At 52.5% G+C, this 13,636-nt stretch overlaps 2 protein-coding genes across 2 annotated transcripts; both read right to left on the reverse strand.

The window, feature by feature from the left end:
• Window positions 1-3,166: 3,166 nt before the first annotated feature.
• On the reverse strand, window positions 3,167-5,674 carry LOC133219837 (prospero homeobox protein 2-like). The gene is made up of 3 exons (XM_061367392.1): window positions 5,544-5,674; window positions 5,171-5,365; window positions 3,167-5,073 (listed from the first exon to the last, which is right to left on the reverse strand). The coding sequence occupies exons 1-3, from the start codon at window positions 5,649-5,651 to the stop codon at window positions 4,888-4,890; spliced, it is 489 nt and encodes a 162-aa protein (XP_061223376.1). The 5' UTR covers window positions 5,652-5,674; the 3' UTR covers window positions 3,167-4,887.
• A 322-nt stretch (window positions 5,675-5,996) lies between these two features.
• Window positions 5,997-7,709, reverse strand: LOC133219836 (prospero homeobox protein 2-like). The gene is given in 1 exon segment (XM_061367391.1): window positions 5,997-7,709. A coding segment is annotated over 1 exon segment (1,713 nt).
• Between the last annotated feature and the right edge of the window lie 5,927 nt (window positions 7,710-13,636).

The raw sequence follows: 13,636 nt of genomic DNA on the forward strand, positions 1-13,636 counted from the left end.
TTCCATGATTACCATAAAACATAAAGGCTGGTTTTGCTGGGTACAAGCTGGCGTTTTTAAGAGCAACCCTTGTTAATCCAGTAGAACAACGGGGGAGAAAACAGTAAAGGCCTGAGCAATAAACACCAGCAGGGAACCTGCCATATGCCTCATGTCAATTGGACTTAATGCTGTATCATTAAGAGTTGCCTAGTAGGTAATGGGAAATAGCCACAAAAAATGTCTGTAGTGCCCATTTTATTGGAATAGCAAAACCAAGAGTGGTGCTTGACCCTAGTGCACAACATACAAATTACCCTAAGAGCTTTTAACCAAAAGCTTAGTGCTAAAAAAAAATAATTACTAGTTTTGGAAAGCCTATTTAAGACCTGTGTAGTGCAGAGGCTGATGATAGGTGTGACTGCTTACTGTAACAATGCTGAAAGTCATCTCAAAAGGAGAAAATACAACATATCTCGAATTTTAGGTCTTTTGGGATGTTTGGATGTTACCAAGGAAAGAGTTGCTCATGACAAGGGACTTAATGACATGGGCCTTCACCTGCTGCTCAGCAGCCTGGGCAGTTAGCTGAGAAGGAATTAGTCTATAAATATGGACCGTATCCTCATGTGTGTTGAGGGCTGACCTAAATCTGCCTGCCCTTGAGATTGACAGGGCAGCTCTCACTGGCATTACTTGAACAGCCATTCTCAGATGTTCCAGATCAGACCCCTTTCAAAAATGGATTTACTTGTTTGATATTTGCCTGTGCACAGACACGTGCTTGTTCCCTGGCAGCCTGCCTCTCCCATCTCCCACCAAAGCTGCCTCCCCTCCAAGATGAGCATTATCCCCACCCAAGCTGCTGGGTTTGGGTGGTGGAGGCGAGTGCACTCACATTCCAGCAGACCCCAGCAGACTATCATCTGCCTCCTTTGTGCACCCTTGCTTAGAGTAACTATCTCCCTCAAAAGCCCCTGGGCTACACAATGGTCTCCCTGTCGTGGTGCCCACTTGTGCTTACCCTGTCTAGTCACAGCTCCCTGTGAGACATCTCCCTTCTGTGAGCAACAAAGCTGATGAAGGGCCTGGAGCACAGGTCTTCTGAGGCTGAGGGAACTGGGGTTGTTCAGTCTGGAGGAGGCTCAGAGGGAACGTTATTGCTGTCTGCAAGTACCTGAAAGGAGGATGGAGCCAGGAGCTGGCTGATCTCTTCACCCAAATAACAAGCAATAGGACAAGAGTTAATAGCCTCAAGCTGCGCCAGGGGAGGTTTAGATTGGATATTAGGAAAAATTTCTTCCCAGAGAGGGTGATCAGGCATTGGAACAGGCTGCCCAGGGAAGTGGTGGAATCACTGTCCCTGATAGTGTTCAGAATCCATGCAGACAAGGCCCTCAGTGACACTGTTTAGTGATGGCTTTGGCAGTCCTATGGTAATTGCTGGGCTTGATCTTAAAGGTCTTTCCCAACCTAGTTGATTCCATCATTCTCCACCCTGCTCATCTCTGCACCCAGTTTTAGTGGTTGCACCTGAGCTGCTGCGAGCAGAAAGGGAGAGTGCAGCCCTGTCTGTGAGGCTCTTTGCCTCACAGCTTTTTATTGCCGAAGTCAAGGGAAGAACAGCTCAACCAGCTGCAGCTTTGAAGCTGGCAGAGCCCCGCTCCCCAGTTTCCATCCCCTGCGCCATCCATCATGCTTATATGAAATTTCGTGGTATGCAAGAAGAAAAAGCTTTTGCTCTGAGCTAGAGCTACCAATGTGTCCTGGGGCCCGGGCAGGGTGTGTATCCTTGAGGCTAACCTGCAGCCTCCCTGTGCATCGCTTCAGCTTCCCCTGGAGCGGCGCTGTGTCTGCAGCTCTGTGTGCTCAGAGGAAGGGCATCTTCCTGGCTGGCTGAAAACAGGCTTGGATCTGTACCACAGGAACTGTAGTATTTGTACGCTGTAACCTGTGTAATCAGTCCTTCCAGTGCATATAATGGGTCAGCAAATGTTACTGAACACGGGCTCACCAGAGGGTGCTTCCTTGGAGAGAGCTGCCCTGATACCAAATACACGTCCAAGATGGGTGTGTATTTGAGGGAAGATGACTTTTAAAAACACCTTCTTGAGCTGGGATCTTCTAGGGCTGGTTCAGTCACTGCAAACAGACCCGAGTCAAGCAGGAGTAAAGAGAAACCAGAGATGTTTTATTGCTTGTCAGGGTTTCTCCCCGAGCTATTTTGGCAAAGGGGATGAACACTCGCTAGTAACTTCTTCAAGGTCTAATTACCTGTACAGGAGTAATAAGGGCTCTTTTGGGAAGCAGTAACACAGGTGAGCTCCTAAGGGCTCTCTCGCAAGCTTAGTCGGTGTGGTTGCATCTCCCTGCTCAGGACAGCAGCAGCCTGCAGGCAGCGCTGTTTAGTGCTTTACTGCGGTTCAGCAGCGAAGCGTGGCCTGGTTGCGCTTCTGTGGATGGGGTATGAATGCGGTTGGAAATGTAAAAGGGTAGCCCCGAGGAATCGTTGCCGGAGGAGACAGTTACGGGTGGGATATCTGCATGCACCACAGAAACGCGAATAGAAGGAAAGGAAGGGTGTATGCTTTTAAAGAGGAAGCTGAGTCAGCAGTAGGTGAGTGCTTACCCCCATTGCTTCCTCGGGTCCTTAGTGGGAAATGGTAAAGCAAGAGCCCACCCAAGCCAGAGGGTCACTGTGTGGGCAGTGGCTCTCCCTTCTCCCCCAGGACCCCCAGCAGACACACTTCGTCAGTGGAAATCTCCCTGTGACAGGCACCCATTAGTTTTGGTTTGAAAACCAGCTGCTGCATCTCGGCATTGCTAGAATGTAAATGAAATGAAGCCATACCCTGCACAGTTCAATGGGTGAAACCCTCATTTCTTAAGAACTCACACCCTATTCTGTTACGCTTCAGGCTGTAGAGTAACTCCAGCATTCCCCCCATCCCAGCCTTCTCTGTACCAGTGCTCCTACGACCTAGATGATGGGAAGGCCATTTGAGTGCCCCCTTCCTTCTCTGCTAGGCTGCTGCTTTCCAAGGCCCTCAGGAGAGTGTCGGGTTGTGATTCAGCTCACCCTGCTATGATGGGGGTCACATGCAGCAGGGATATATCCTATGGCCAGGAGTACCCTCCACTGGACCAGGTTGCTGAAGGCCTCATCCAGCCTGGCCTGACAATGTCTTCACTAAACCTATATCTGTGTCCCCTAATTGTTTACCTATGACCAAAAGAATTTACTAACCCCTTCTCTGTGCCAGGCCACCATTTCCTTTTCCAGCAGCATCAGTTTTGCCTACCCAATGCCTTACTTAAGCTCTGAGGTAGTTCTTGCCTTCAGGAACAGCTCCATCCTGTCCTTCATGATGCCACCAGCAGCACTGCTCAGATGCTGTACATTTGAGTCTTTCACCTGTAGGCTTTGGGATGTGTCTTCATCAGCCTCCAACCCCTCCTTCCCGATCCCCCCCCCAACAAGGAGCAGACTGACCCTGAGGCACTGGGGTTAGGTTTAAACCAGACCAGTGGTTAGAGGGAGCTGCTCAGCTCTGCAGGGATGCGGCAGAAGGAGTAAGCCCTTTAGCTGCAGTGTGATTCTTTTCACAATGAAAGGTAAGAAATTCCCAGGGTAATGCTTCAGAGCAGAAGTTTTCAGAGGTCCGTGTGGATACAAAGGAGAAACTCTTTATTTAAAAATGGATCCAGTAAATTTGGTTTTGGGGTTGTGAAATATACAAACCTCAAGAAATGAACACAGGCATCACTGCCCTCACAGAGCCCTCCTGCCATGCCTCTCCCGGTAGCTCCCTCCTCTTCACAGCCTTTCCCCCTCACCACTACTTCTGCCATGACAAGAGAACCCTCAACACACAGTGTTCTGTCATGCTCCATCTGGTTGAAAAGGGGCCACCAAGTCCTGGTCACAGGGAAAAGAAATCTCCTTAGGTTTATACCCCTACCACAGTGGGGCTGCAGACCTCAGGGCTCAGCTCCTCACCAGCTTATGTTAAAACCCACAGGACTGAGAGGTCCCAAATGATGTGCTCCTCTTTCACCAAGGGCAGGTTGAGGAGCCAAGATGTTTGGGGCAATTTTGCCAGCAGAAGCATGGTGTAAGAGGAGGCAGGTGGAGTTTAACATGATGCTCTCCTCTCAGGTGATGGGCTGATGGGGGCTGGTTGTGCACTCTGCTCTTCCCCAGCATCACAGATAGTACTGCTGGTGAGTGGTCCCTCCTGGGCTGCTTCCACCAGCACACACTCACCTGCTTGGCTGCAGAATGCAGCTGCATGGGGGGCTCTTGCCAGACAACACAAGGGAGGCAGGGGGAGTGTAGTTCATGCTGGCTACAAAAAAAATATCCCTGTTTTTACATCTCCCAGACAGAGTCAGCTATCCCCACGGAGTGCTTGAAATGCTGGAATTCGCCAGCTGTTTTCTTTGGACACTGGTGTGCTATATCTGGACAGAAACCGAGGCATGCTGTTGGACTGAGCACATCCACTGGCCTGCTGTGCCAAGAAAACTTTGCCCAGTATAAAACCTCTGCCTGCTTCATAAACAGAAAGGCTGTTTGCCCTGACCTGTGGCCCTCTGGAGAAGAGAAGGAAGTTAGCTGGCCTAGGGGCAGGGGCAGAGCTACAGGAGGCTAATTTCCCAGGCTCTAACCTGATGGCTTCACCTCTGTCCCTCCCCTCCGAGGTCTCTGGCAAGACCTTACCAGTTTTGAACACAGGAATAAAACACACAGCATAAAATCCCAGCACCTGAGGCAAGAGATACCACTCACCCAAGGAGCTGTCTGTCAGGCCAGAGAGAAAACACTCAGAATAACAGAGCACCCATGAAGTACTTAGCACACGATGGCTGCACACAGGACCCAGGGCTGCTGTGTGTCACAGAGCCTCAGCTGCAGAGCAGATCCTGGGAGCATCTGACAGCCTTGAACCCTTCCGGGATGTCGCTGTCCAGTTTGGAAATGATTTTGTAAATGGGTTTCTTCCAGGAGGGGTCGGCATCCTTGCCCGCCTTGACAGCACTGAAGAACTCCTGCAGCGTCAGGCTGGCCACCTCCAGGAACCGCCCTGGCACCTGCAGTGAGACGGGCATCACCCACGGCACCGCCGGGTCCCTCTTGGCCAGCAAGCCCCACCGCCCTGCCACCCCTTACCCCAGCTCCCATCCTCACCTCAAAGTCATTCCCCTTGTTATAGTGCATGTTGAGGGTGCGGAAAAGCTCCGAGCCCCGGGAGACCTGGAGGGTGCCAGCATCCACAACCCCTTCCAGCAGCGCCTGCCGGGCAGACTTCTCCACCTGGATGTAGTAAAACTCACGGAAGTTGCTGAACCACTTGATGAGCTGAGAGGTGATGCAGCGGCTGAACTGCCGGGGGAAGAGCCAGAGGACAGGTATTAACCCAGCTTGGAGCCTCCTCACCCATGAGCCCTCATAAGCCCAGCCACACACCGGTGGCCTGGCCCCAAACCCAGCCCTGCCCCAGGGGAGGGTGACATGGGGGTCTCACAGTGCCACTCCCCACTGAGATCCACATCCATTTTACCTGCACATCGAGGAAGTAGGTCTTCAGCAGAGTGGAGCTGGGGTAGCGGGTGAAGAAAAACATCAGCTTGGCCTTCTTCAGGTGGCCAGGGGTCAGTGCCTCCTGCATCTGCCTTGGGGTCAAGGAAAGCCTGCATGCAGCAGCCTGACCGGCTCAGCGTCTCCCTGAGGACACACATGCCTTGTGTCCGTGATAATCTCTCCCCAGGGTCTGGCAGCAGGATGAAAGGGGTTCATCCCTGGATGGGCAGCCACTGGTTTTTCCCTTTGGCCTCCCCAGGGAAGCTGCCACTCCCGACAGCTCTTCCCAGGCTGGTGGGAGAAGATCTGTCCATGAGACTCCTGGCATAAAATTACGAGACCACCAAGATGGCCAAGAGCAGGCTTGGGAGTGCCTGACTCAGCTGTTACAGCATCCAACCAGCCCTGAGGAGCAGCAATGCCCCTTCATGGCTCAGGACCCCTTTCCTGCCCACCCCATTTTAGCCCCCTGTGGAGCAGCGGAGACACTGGCCCTGGGGCGTCCAGGCAGGGTTGTGCTGAGCTCTGGGTCTGGAGGACAAGGGAAGCATGCCCAAGCCCAGGGACCTCTCCAGCTGCCCCCAAAGGATATATGTGTGGAGGTGAAGGGTGCCCTGTCCACCGCAGCCTGCAGCTCTCCACAGCCATCCCTGCCAGCCGGCAGCAGTGCCAGGCCCTCCATGCCAGCAGGGCTCAGGGGCTGCTGCTGTCTCAGGACCGATGACCTCAGTTTGACTGTTCCCCAGTGCAGGTTGAGGGGCTCCAGAGGACCCCTCTCCAGAGAAGAGGGGCTCCCGTGAGAGCTGCTTCTCCAGAGGCCATGCTGGCCATAGCCCAGCAGCTGGCTCAGCACCTGGCTGTCCTGGATGGGGGCAGCCAAGCCCAGTGGATAGCTCATGCTGGGAGCCCGAGGGTTTTTTCTCACCCCTTTTGAACTGAAGGAGCCAGCATGAGAGCCCAGGCTCTTCACTGGAGCTCCTGATGGGGCCTCAGCCTCGGGTGAACCCAACGCACCCGATGTGTTTCTGGGAGATGGTTTAGCAAGTGGCTTTCTGCATCTCGCAGCAGCAAAATGCTCTCTCCTGGCATCTGGCCCTGGCACTGGGAATCTGCGGTGCTGCTGCAGGAAGTGGCTGACTGCCTTTGGCCAGGCAGTCTGCAGAACAGAGTCCACCACCCGGGACATCACCTCAGCCAGTTCATGCTTCAGTGCTTGTGACAGAGCCCTTGCTGCAGAGGGCAGGCCACCTGTGGCATCTCTGTCCTCATCCTTCTCTGGCCCCTGCGCCTCCAGGATGCTCCTCCAAAGAGGCGCTTTGCATGGGTCACTGGTGGTGGTGGCACTGTCCTTGTCCAGTCTGTCTCCAGGATTTCCAGGCAATGGATGCACTTTCTTGGAACCTTCCTGGGTTTGGGCAGTGTCCGCAGAGTCACAGACCTGGGAGAATTTCTCCTGAAGCCTTCTCAGCTGCTGCTCCAAGAGGCAGAGCTGCTCCTTCAGCTGCTGGCAGCCCTCAGCATGGGGGCTGCCCCCCGAGGGGGCCACTCGCTTGGCTGCCCCTGCACCCTGCTGGGGCACCCTTGGCTTCCTCTTGCTCTCCCAGGGCACCTCACGACCCCTCTCCCTCTCCTGCCGAAAAGCTGCCTCCAGGCTAGTGCCAAATGCCTGAGGGGTTGGGGGGAGGCTCATGCCTTGGATGATGCTCTCCACCCTGGCCCGCTTGGCTTGTAGGTGCTGTTCAGAGATCTGGTCCCATAGGTGCTGGTCAGAGAGCTGGTCCCTGTCGCCAGCACAGGGCATGGGAGCTGGGGCACAGGTCCTGGGGAAAGCCAGGGCTTGTGCTCCTTCTCCAGGAGATGCACCACACTCGTATTCCGGAGGCAGGGTCACTGCCTGAGAGGAGGGGAAAAGGATGGTGGGATCCAGGCTCCTTCCAACTATGGGGTGGCTGAGAAGCTGCGATATCAGGGGTGTGCTGGGGGAAGGCAAGAGAGAGTCACTCTGGAAGCAGGGCTCCAACTTAAGGCGCTGGCTGTGCCCTGAAGTGGCACAGTCTCTCTTCTGCTCAGGGCCAGTCCTGCCATCCATCGTCTCTTCTTCCTGCCAGGACATCAGAGAGCTGATCCTCGGCTAGTTGAGGATCATTTCCAGTGACAGACAGGCAGTTTCCCCAGGTGTCTGATGTTTCAGCCTGCTAGCAGCATGGAGCTGGAGAAAGAGCAAGAAACATCAGTGGGCAGGACCTTACACCACAGCTGTTTATGCACATGGCCAGAGATTTTCCCCCCAAATTTCCAGGGCATCCCTGCTCCCCTGCAAAGCTTATTTTACCAGTGAACAACCCAGGCACTGCAAAACCCACGAGCAGGCTGTTGGGTGACACATGACAGCAGCAACAGCTTGGACACTGTCATAGCTCCCACCTCCCTATCAGCCAGGCAATCCTGGTGCCTGGAGTACAATTTACATGGTTTGTGCCCTGGATGTACCCAGCAGTGCAGGCTGCCCACGCTGCCAGCTGCATTCGCACTGCGGGAGCTCCCCTGTGGGCTGTGGACTCAGGTACGAGGGTGGCGAGTGCCCAATGGAGCCCTCTGCCACGCACACCGGGACAAAGGTGGCTTTGGGTGCTCCTTGTGCTGGGCAGCAATAACACCCCTGGTGAGGCATTCATGGCACACAGCAGATGGGCCAGGGCATGGCTGCTGCCTGCTTCTGCTGCCACCAGGGCCCCAAGGGCACGGTGATGGGCTATGGGTCCAGGGCAGCACAAGCAGGCTAGTGGAAAGGGGCACAGCGAGGATAAAAATGGGATGTGATCTGCTGCAAGCAGGACACACCGGGATGTTCAGGCTAATACAGCACACGGCTCCTAGGCACTGGGCAAAACAGATACAAATAAAATAACAATAAACCTGAATAAAAGGGATGGGGATTACCAAAGCAGAGAAAAAACTACCGAGCCAGCATCCCTGGGCTTACAATTGTCATGCTGACCCCAGGCAGGGATCCACCCCCTCCACTCGTTGGGTCACTCAAACAGCTTTGCACAAGAAGGCACAAAAGCTCATATCCTGAGCAATTCCAGAATAACCGTCCCTGTGGAATGCTTCTTACTCATTCACATTAATTAGCAGGAGCTTTGCATCCCTGAAGTAGGACAGTTTGTGTCTTTCCCAGACACCTTTAAAGTGTCTGAGATTCTTTTGCTATACCCAGAAAAACCTGAACATTTTCAACACCATCAGTCTCCTGTCCCCGTGATTTTCTGCTCCATGGCAGGTCCCTGAGGGAAATGAGCAGTGTAGGAAATGAGTTTCTTCTCACTGTTTTTTAGCAAGTCGCTGTTCTTTGAACAGCCCCGTATTCCAGGCAGGCATCTGGGAGAGCTTCACCTTTTGCAGAGCTCTAGTCTTGACAAACCAAGTGTTTCCTGGGTTGTCCTACACCACTTGTTGCTCTCCCATGCTGTCTCCCCGCTCCCAACCATTAGGGTTTTATTTTCCTAACAGTCCACCATAGTTTACCCCTGGCCAGGGTTAGGTTGGTGTGCCAGGAGCTCTCAGCATCACCCCTGCTCTTGTGTAACAAGCTTCACCATTGCCTGTGGCTGCCCCTTTGCCTGCCAGCCACTTCCAACAAAGATACATGGCAAACACAATGCAGTCATAGATTTCATCCACCCTTAAGCCTTTCAGCATGGCATGGGCATGAGACAGACAGTCCTGCCCCCTCACTCGGTCTGTTACAGAAACGCCTTTTTTTGCCGCTTGCTCACAATTTCTCACCTCCTCTGTGTTCAGCAGCAAGGTCAGGGATCTTACCTGTCCCCTGCACTGAGACTTCCCAGCCTCAGAAACTCAAGGCCATACATCCCTCCTAAGATCTGCTCAGAGCTGGTGAGAAGCCCTCCGCTTGTATAAGGCTTCCAGCACCAACATGTTTTTGCCAGACATTTGTAGGGAAGGAGCAGAGCCTACGGTGTCACGCCATGGCCTTGGCTCTCTTCCCACCTACAGCTTCCCCAGCACTGGAGAACCAGGAGGTGCTGCCCCAGTCAAACTGTTCCCGCTGATGCAGCCCCTTCCCTGCTGAGTTAGCAGATGCATGCTTTGGTTCCTACTCTTACTGCCAGCCTGCATCAGTATCACCTTCCAAAACACCAAAAATCAGCTGAGACTCCTCTTACCTGATGAAAAAGACTGAGGGACAAAATGAAGATGCTCAGAAGAGAAGGGATGCATGTCCTTTCCAAAAATGGGAGTCATCCCCCACAGGTTCCCTAGGTGCTCCTTGGTAGGAGAGCCATGCATGGAGAAGCCTGCCAGTTCCCCAGCACTGCAATCCCCCCATGAGCTGTCCCCAGCCACTGCATCCCTCTGTCTTCAGCACGTGGTCCCCATCCTGAGCCACTTGCACCCCTCTGCCCCACTCACCTCAGCTCCAGGGCTGCAAGGAGCACAGTGCCCCAAGAACAGGCATCCGGGGCTGTGGGATGCACAGAGGCAGTGTCTGTGTGTCCTCCCACTGTGCTCAGCTCCTTTAAAGAGGGAGTGAGAAGGCCAGAGGCAGCCAACCGGCTGGGAACGGCTTCTGAATATGCAGATGGACCTCCAGGAGGTCGGGTCCAGCCCCTGCACCCAGCCATCTCCCAGGCTCATAGACCCCGGGGCTCAGACAGGCAAGGGCCGACGCCGAGCTGCTGGCTGCACAGGTGGGCAGAAGCCCAGGTGAGCAATTCCCTCCTACAATTTTGCCTGGAAATCCCATCCAGGACCCAGGATAGTGAATCAGTGGTGAGATGATGCAAATACACCTGTGCTAGAGGCAAGGAAGGAGCCAGCCCAAAGCTCCAGGTGCTGCTCAGCTCCCACAGAAAGCACCCAAGCACTTCCAGCATTCCCCGCCATGGGGACATGGAGGCGTTTTGGCTGGCCTGGAGGTCTGTGGTGCAGGACATGGCCGGGAAATGGAACCACACAGGAAAAGCAGCAACACTGAGTCCCTCGCTTATCGCAGGGTGCTTTAGAGACACTGCTGCAGCCAGCAGAGCCAGCACTGCTCTCAGATGAGCATGCCCTTGTTATAAGAATTTCGTCTTGGCCATGATCTGATATAATTATTTTTGTATTACAATTGATTAATATCGAGAGGCAATAAGCAAGCAGTGCTGGGTGCGCCAGGGAGTCTCTGCTCCACCCAAGACGCACACCGAGAGTTCTGGGGTACAGTCTCTTATACTCCTCGCTCTTGGGTTTTAACCAATCCTGTCGTCTCCTTCACCCGAATAGCGACGTGGTTCCTTTTCATTGTTCTCCTCCTGTTGCTGGGGTCTTATCTTTGGGTGAAGAAACTTCTTTAAAAGTTATTGAATTCCTTGGCAATACATTAACAGGGGATGTCAGTCACAAGCTTAATCACCATCTTAGCCCCCTAAATTCCATTTCTTATATAGTTACTTATTCAATACACAAGTTTCACCTCATCCTGTAACAGAATGTATCCCTTGATTACCTAACCCCCTTAAGGCATTCAAGCAGTTAAACAAAGCACCCTCTGTAATTAGCAAAGCATTTGAGACATTCAAGTAGTTAAACAAAGTACCCCTTAAAGTAACAAAGACTTTGATTAGGAAGGATTATTCCTTTGTTCCTTCTTTTCTTTCATCATTGTATTGACAGGAACATCTATCTTAATCTGATCATTCGTATACATTCTACACATGATTTTCGATTCCACCCGAAGTACAATGATGACAAGGACTCCTAAGTTTCTGACACATATACCATATACCTCACACCCTGACCCCAGCCCATGACAAACCTACCTGCCCCAGGGGCACACGTGCTCATGAGATGCTTCATGCAGGAGCTGTTGGGTGGCTGTGTTGTCCCAAAAACAGGATCTGTAGCCTGGTGTGCAATAGCCAATTCCCATGGACAGAGCCAATGTATTTGTTCATTTCAAGTTTGTGCAAAAAGGGGTGCTGGGGGGCATCCCACAGAGCTAGCACACCATCCCATGCAGAATTCATGTAGTTACACAGTTCAGTTCAGGTGGGTGACTCCCACCATGTACCAATTGGTCACTTAATTTACATCATTGTGAGGTTACATCATTGACTTCTCACCATGCATGCTCAGGTAAGGGTCTTCAACCTGGGCAGGGGTCTTTTGACTTCCTGTAGTGATTTTTAATATTATAATGAGGATAGTTCATATAAAGGACAGACTCATCATGTCTTGCTGACACACCAGGGTCGTATCTTGCGGATGTCAATGGGTTTTCAGGATGCACCAGTCTTCAAGGTTAGCCTTTTCCAGTGAGAGATTCCTTAGCCCCTGAAGGACACCCTAGTCATATCTTGCTGACACACTGAAGTCGTAACTTGACAATGTCGATGGATTTTCAGGATATGCCGTCCTCAAATACAGTCTTTTCTCATAAGGGATTCCTTAGCACGCAAGGCCTCCTCCCCAGCTATTATTTCTCTTCATTAGTCAGTGCTGTTCCCAGGTCATCCTGACCTTTTAGGAGGCGCTTGTATCTGTCCAGCCTTTTCCATAGCAACAGAAGTTTCCACTTTTAATTATGTGCCTACCTAAGTTCCTGTTTTTCTTAACTATATGCCTACACCACCACTTGGCCATCTCCCAGGCTCATAGCCCCTGGGCTCAGACAGGCAGGGGCTGATGCCCAGCCCCTGACACACAGGTGGGCAGAGGGCCAGGCAGACAATTCTTCCCTACAGTTTGGTCTGGAAATCCCATCCAGGACCCAGGATAGTGAATCAGTGGTGAGATGATGCAAATACACCTGTGCGAGAGGCAAGGAAGGAGCCAGCCCAAAGCTGGGTGCTGCCCAGCTCCCACAGAAAGCACCCATGCACTTCCAGCATTCCCCGCCATGGGGACATGGAGGTGTTTTGGCTGGCCTGGAGGTCTGTGGTGCAGGACATGGCCGGGAAATGGAACCACACAGGAAAAGCAGCAACACTGAGTCCCTCGCTTATCGCAGGGTGCTTTAGAGACACTGCTGCAGGAGCTATGGGGCAGGTGGGCAAGGCCTAGCCATGTGTGCTACTCCTAGGGCTTCATCTGCTTGGCTCCACCTGCTTACTGAACATGACAATGTTTGCCATATTCAGTTGGTAGGCAAAAGGCTGTGGTTAAAAGCAGTTGACACCAATGGTCTCATTCAAGGATATTAGCTTTCAAAAGGCAGATCACGGAGAAGTCCCTGGCAAAGGGCCTTTTCAGCACTGTTGCCTTTCATTAAAGCAGTCAGCACATTCTCAAAGCCTCAGTCTATCCCCTGTTGGGTTTTATTCAACTTCCTTTCTTTTCTTTGAAATCGATCCCAAGGATGTTTGCTGTGAATTTGTATTAGGAGGCTATTTTGAAGGCTGCAGTTTACCATTCATGTATTATTAAGCAATGGCTAAATTAAGGACACGTGCATAACCTGGACTTGGCTCCTTCAGACATGTTCACTGCCAGACAGCCTTTTATGAATACCCCAAGCTAATTCTAAGATTCCGCAAATGGTTTCCTTGGGTTTTCTTCCACCCGTGGTTCCCCACGCATCAACAGGCAGAAAATGGAAACTAACTGGAGGATTCACAAGCATTTTCAACATAAAAACCACATCTGAGCAACAGGGCTTGCCTGGGGACTCATTTGCCTGTTTACCATGGTGAGGTGACCTCCTTGCCCATTTCTAAGCACGCAGCACCCCACTGGCTGATGCTTGCAGCAATATCATCCTACACGAGCCCCATCCCTATCAAAGTGAGCAGGAAAACCACTGGTAATGCTGTCCTGAAGCAATCCCAAACTGGTTCAATGAAGAGTGTCATAGATCGGCACCGCTTGGTAGAATACAGCTGAACCGTCTGCCTGCCACCAGCACCGCATGGGGTCGTGGGGGCACTTTAGGTATGGTTCAACAGGAGGCTCCTGAGGTACCACAACCTGTCCCTGTCCCACAGCCCCTCACACACACACACCCCGACCGCGATGGTGCCGTCCCCTCTGGCTCCTCTCCCCCCCGTCCCGGAGAGCTTGGTCCGG

The sequence above is a fragment of the Neopsephotus bourkii genome, unplaced genomic scaffold (genome assembly GCF_033783945.1).
Source record: "Neopsephotus bourkii isolate Nb327-2 ecotype Australia unplaced genomic scaffold, CSIRO-AGI_Nbou_v1 NB_1376, whole genome shotgun sequence".
NCBI classification, from domain to species: domain Eukaryota; kingdom Metazoa; phylum Chordata; class Aves; order Psittaciformes; family Psittacidae; genus Neopsephotus; species Neopsephotus bourkii.